This window comes from Capsicum annuum, chromosome 5 (genome assembly GCF_002878395.1).
Source record: "Capsicum annuum cultivar UCD-10X-F1 chromosome 5, UCD10Xv1.1, whole genome shotgun sequence".
NCBI classification, from domain to species: Eukaryota; Viridiplantae; Streptophyta; class Magnoliopsida; order Solanales; family Solanaceae; genus Capsicum; species Capsicum annuum.
Genome location: NC_061115.1, coordinates 217,716,494 through 217,721,822, shown reverse-complemented (window position 1 = coordinate 217,721,822; position 5,329 = coordinate 217,716,494). Strand labels below are relative to the sequence as shown.

General features: G+C 33.7%; 1 protein-coding gene across 1 annotated transcript in view; it reads left to right on the top strand.

The window, feature by feature from the left end:
* The first annotated feature begins 1,149 nt into the window (after nt 1-1,149).
* The window catches only part of LOC124898638 (receptor-like protein 1), a 6,299-nt gene continuing 2,119 nt past the window's right edge, over nt 1,150-5,329 (top strand). The window contains exon 1 of the mRNA XM_047412284.1: nt 1,150-1,848. Within this exon, the coding sequence (XP_047268240.1) occupies nt 1,150-1,848 (699 nt within the window). The remainder of the gene's footprint in view (nt 1,849-5,329) is intronic.

The following is a 5,329-nucleotide window of genomic DNA, read 5'->3' as shown; positions in this document are numbered from 1 at the left end:
AGATGTAGAGCAAAAGATGTATAGAGGTATGATTGGGCCATTATTGTACCTCACAGCAAGCAGGCCTGACATTGTGTTCAGTGTAGGACTATGTGCCAGGTTTCAAGCAAAACCCAAAGAATCACATTTAAAATCTCTGAAGAGAATCTTTAGATACTTAAAGGGAACTAGTAATCTTAGCTTATGGTACCCCAAAGGTAGTAACTTTGATTTGGTGGGTTACTTAGATGCTGATTATGCAGGATATTTGGTGGATAGGAAAAGCACTCCTGGAATGGCTCACTTCCTTGGATCATGTTTGATTACCTGGCCCACTAAGAAGCAAAATTCAGTTGCCTTATCTACTGCTGAAGCTGAATATCTTGTTGCAGGTTCCTGTTGTGCTCAATTGCTATGGATTAAGCAACAACTCCTGGATTTTGATATAGATGTTGGTTGTGTTCCTATTTTTTGTGATAATACGAGCGCTTTTAACGTAGCTAAAAATCCTGTTCAACACAAGAGAACCAAACATATTGATATTAGGCATCACTTTCTTAGAGATAATATTGAAAAAGGTCATATATCCATTATGTTTTGTTCTATTGAGGAATAGATTGCTGACATTTTTACTAAGGCATTGAGTAGAGAACACTTCGAAAAAATTAGGTTAGCCTTGGGGATGATTAAAATTGCATAAGTCTCCCTCAATGCTTGACTAGAATAAGTTGACTTTGCATGTGATTATTGATTAATCCAGTCTCACGCATTAAGTTGTGTATCCTAAGTCCAAGATTTTAGAATGTGTTGACTCATGTATGTGTTGATCTTGCAGGAAGCTTGGATTACAGAAGCAATTTTGTCTATTTTGTCATTCAGGTATGATTACTAGTACTTCAAAGTAACCTCAAGAGAAACAAGTTGCTTTCCTGGTTCCTCCTGATCCATTTAAACCACCAAAATGCAAAGAGTCCCTCCTTTTTTCAAAAAGCTGCCACTCTCTTTCCCATCAGGACTAAAACACTCATTATTATCCCTCTACCACATACAGTCCCTCACCTTTTCAACTTCCTTACCTTCTCCTCTTAAATACACCTTCTTTTGTTTTGATTCTACACTCATACTTCTCTCCAACCTTCTCACACTCAAGAACACCTTCCCGTTTCAAATATGACATCCCTCTCTTCATCTTCACCCTCTTCTTCTTCCTCCACTGACTCTGTTGAAAATTCCCTCACCGCACTTATCCTTCATCCAAACATTACCTTACCGCCCTTAATTCCTTCTCCAATCTCCCAGAAATTCACAGATTTCTCCACCTTCACAAATTTCCCAAACCCTTTTTCCCAAATTCTCTCATCTACTTCTTCCTTCTCGATACCCCTTCTTCCTCCTCCTATCCCGCTCAGAATTGTTAATGAGGATGATTTTCTTAATGATAGGGACGATCTTCCTATTGCATACTTAATCCCAAGAAGGTCTAGATCTCAGGTCAAGAAAAAACCCTCTATCCCAGCTAAAGACACTGTTAGTTCACCGCCCCCTCCCATTATCTCTACTCCTCGAACCCCTCATACTAGAGGAAAGAAACAACTTGAAGATGCTAAATTATCTGAAGCTCTTAGAGCTAACAAGAGAAAACGTGTAGTAATTTATGATACCACTCCTCCTCCTGTCTCTTCTCCTACATCTTCTTCTGATCTTCTTCTTCGATCAGTCATGAAACCTAATGCTGTTAGAGCAAAATCTTCCAAATCTTCTGTGTCTACGCCTGCTTCAAAGGCTTCCTCCTCTTCAAAAACCTCCCCCACTGTCAAAGCTTTTCCATCCAAAGTCTCTCCCAGTTCTTCTACTCGTTCAAAGAAACAGGTCAGCAAACCTGTTTCTTCTGACTCATCTGACTCTGACTTCAACCTGTTTCTAGACAAATATAGATGATATTAATTAACTAATTAAGTTGTGGAATTATTGGTATAATCCGTGATTAGTAATGCAATCATGATGATAATTAATCCTAGGATATTGGAAAACATAATATTCCTTAGAAGAAGAAAAAACAATTAATAATATCCATATAACTCCCCGATAAGATGCCAAATGGATTAGCATTTATTTACTTTTCTCTTTTTCTTTTATTTAAAATATACATAAAAAGAGAGATTGGAAAGATCATATATATATATACTTTTATAAGACATTTTTAACTAGTGAGTTTATCATATGTTCGGGATTCTGCCTTTTGAAGACAAAAGAGAGGTTATTTCAATAGATTATCGACTCAAGTAAAGTATTTTAAAGCAAGTTTAGAAAGAAAGTATAATGCATAATAGTGCAGAAGTAAATTGTGTAGGAAGAATAGTAACAATAACAAATAATACGATAATAGAAGTAAAATATATATATATATATATAATAACAAGCAGAGAATTAGATAATAGGAGATCAGTAATAGTAGTAATATTGAGAAAAAAATTAGACAACACTTGACTACCTACGTCACGATCCAAGCCCTAATCGTGACGGACATTCCCAACCAACGAAGGCCCCTTATCGCATCATCATAAGCATAGTCATAATAAAGTACTGCAGAACTTTTGGCTCATAAAATATGAAACTCAAAATAATAAACCAAAATCCAAGTCTTGTAATACGACATGAAAACATTTACCCAACTCAATCTACGAAGCTTCTAACTTTAAGAATAAAACCCCTAGGTCGGGACATAGCCCCGACTATATCATAAAGCAAAAGAAAGACGAAAATGTGGATGAAAAGATCAAGTGTCTTCCGAAGAATGGAGGTGGACGCCCAAACATACGGGGTGATACAATCTATCAAACTTCTACTTTAATCCTCGATATATATATCATTTTATCTAAGATCATATTCTCGGTAAACTACAAATATATCATGTTCTCTCTAATCTTCGACACGTAAAAAATAATTTCTCTAATGGTGAATTAATTAATTTATTTTAATTAGTTTGGATTAATGGATTACTAACTAGCAAAGGAAGCTAAGAAGGAATCTAATTCTTTTTTTTAAACCAACATTCTTTTTTTTTTTTTAACCAACCGACCGTGTATCTTTTGCTCTTTTCTTTTTTATTTAATTGAGAAAATAAATTAATGTTACTAATTGTCACCATCTCCACATGATTAGTCTTAATTTTAACATATAAATAGTTGATTTAGGCTTCCCAATCACAACAAGTGTGATAAGAATAAAGTAATTATAGGTTTAATTAGTTGTCATAGCTAGTCAATATTACTGTATTTTAGTCAAATTAAATTAAACAAAGACCCATGCATGGAATATTTAATAATTTGCACCGAAAGTATAGATGTATACATAATTCCAATTTCCAAAAGAGAATAAATTCTATGTCATTGTTGTAACTTCATTTTGAATTGAATAGTAAAAATTAACATAAAAGTTATTTCATTCTGTTACAATTTATGTGACACTTTTTTTTTCCGTAGTTTGTTAAAAAAAAAATATCACATTTATAAATTTAGAGCATTCATCTTATACCTCTAATGCGATTATTTACAGCGAAAAAATTATTTAAGATCAACTTGTTTTAGATTATAAGTTTTCACAATCTTCCGTTCTTCATTAAATATCACCTATTACTAAGAATGAGAAATTCCAATGGTGGTTGTTGTTAGAAATATGAGATTTCCATCAAAAAGTACTTCGTCGGAAGTGTTCTCGATAAGGCAAATTTTCTCAACAATAGTATTTGTTTGATAGTGGTGTCTAGTCAAACAATATCACATCAATTGAAACATAAAAAATATTTTAATTTGCAAAAATGTCATTGTGGTAGGATGACAAGTACCCCGTTATATTTAATCAGAAATCTCTAGTTCGGGTTATGGGATTAGAGTCACGATTAAGTGCTTATCTTTAGTGGCGGAGTCAAAATTTTCACTAACGGATTTCAAAAACTGAAAAGTATACATACAAACTAGCTGAAGGTGGTTCAACATCTTCTATATATACAATAACAATAACAACATACCCAGTGTGTTCCCACAAAGTGGGGTCTGGCCGGAGGGGGGGGGGGGGGGGAAAGCTAAGTGTACGTAATCTATACCACTAGCTACCTCATATGAAGTACAGAGGTTGTTTCCGGTAGAACCTCGGCTCAGGACAGATAACAGTATAACAAACAAAAAATATAAAAGCAAATAAAAAAAAAAGAAATATCACACCGCGCTAGATATATAATAAAGGTAACAAGACACCAAAAAGGTAATACTATAAACCAGTTATTCAAAAATCATAGTATTACCCCATGACCTAAAGGTGGCTCCGCCCCTGCTTACTCCTTAAACAGAAATTTTCCAATCCGAATCTAGATTTTATCGAGTCCAAAAGAAAATATCGAACAACATAGGTGACAAAAAGAAAATGTTGGAAAGGAAAGAATTATTTTACATTATCTTTTTAAAGTTTGCTCCTTTTTCTTATTATTTAGTTAAATGATGCCTATAAATAGGAGTCCTATCCATTAATTCTCACAACAAACACAACCAACAAGTCATTCCTTTCTACAAGTAAACAAAATACCAAAATTTTTACACACAACAAATATTAGAAATTAACCAAATCTTAAATCAAATGGCAACAAACAAAAAAGACATATCAAAGATAGGCCAAGAAGCCTTTGCTCATCTTGATGAACAAGAATTCTATGCAACAAAGGGAAAAATTAGGCCTCAAATTCCTTCTTGTTCTTCTAATGTTGTTGTTACAACAACAAATAAAAACTACTTTTCTAATTATAATCAATATCAACCACAAAAATCTCATGTTGTTCAATTCAAACCAAGTGAAGAGAGAGTTATGAATAGTTATGAAGCTATGAAGTTACATGGAGGGGTTCTTATTTGTGATTATTACAATAGAAAACCAAAACCTATGGCTTATTATTATTAAGCAGAAGCGAGTTAGGGATGTAAAGTCAGTGAGTTCAGACTAATGTGTGTGATCATATATTACCGATATGTACACAAAATGTTTAGTATGTAGTAGGTCCAACTGAATCTGCAGAACCCGCTCCAGAGCTGCGTGTTGCTTTCTTTTAGTTTGTCAACCCATCTTTTGTATATGTATAGTCGATAAGCTATTTGTACGAGTATAATTATGGTCTAGTATATGAGTGATGTGATATACTTCACTTTTAAATGCTAAACTTTGTTCTTCTATATATCGTTTTTTTTTTTCCTTTTTTCACTTTTTTGCGCGAATCCAAAATTTTTACAACATGGCCGGTACGCACTACTAATAAAAGAAAAAATAATGTATTAAGTGAAAATTGATCCTTGTTTCTCAAGAAGTC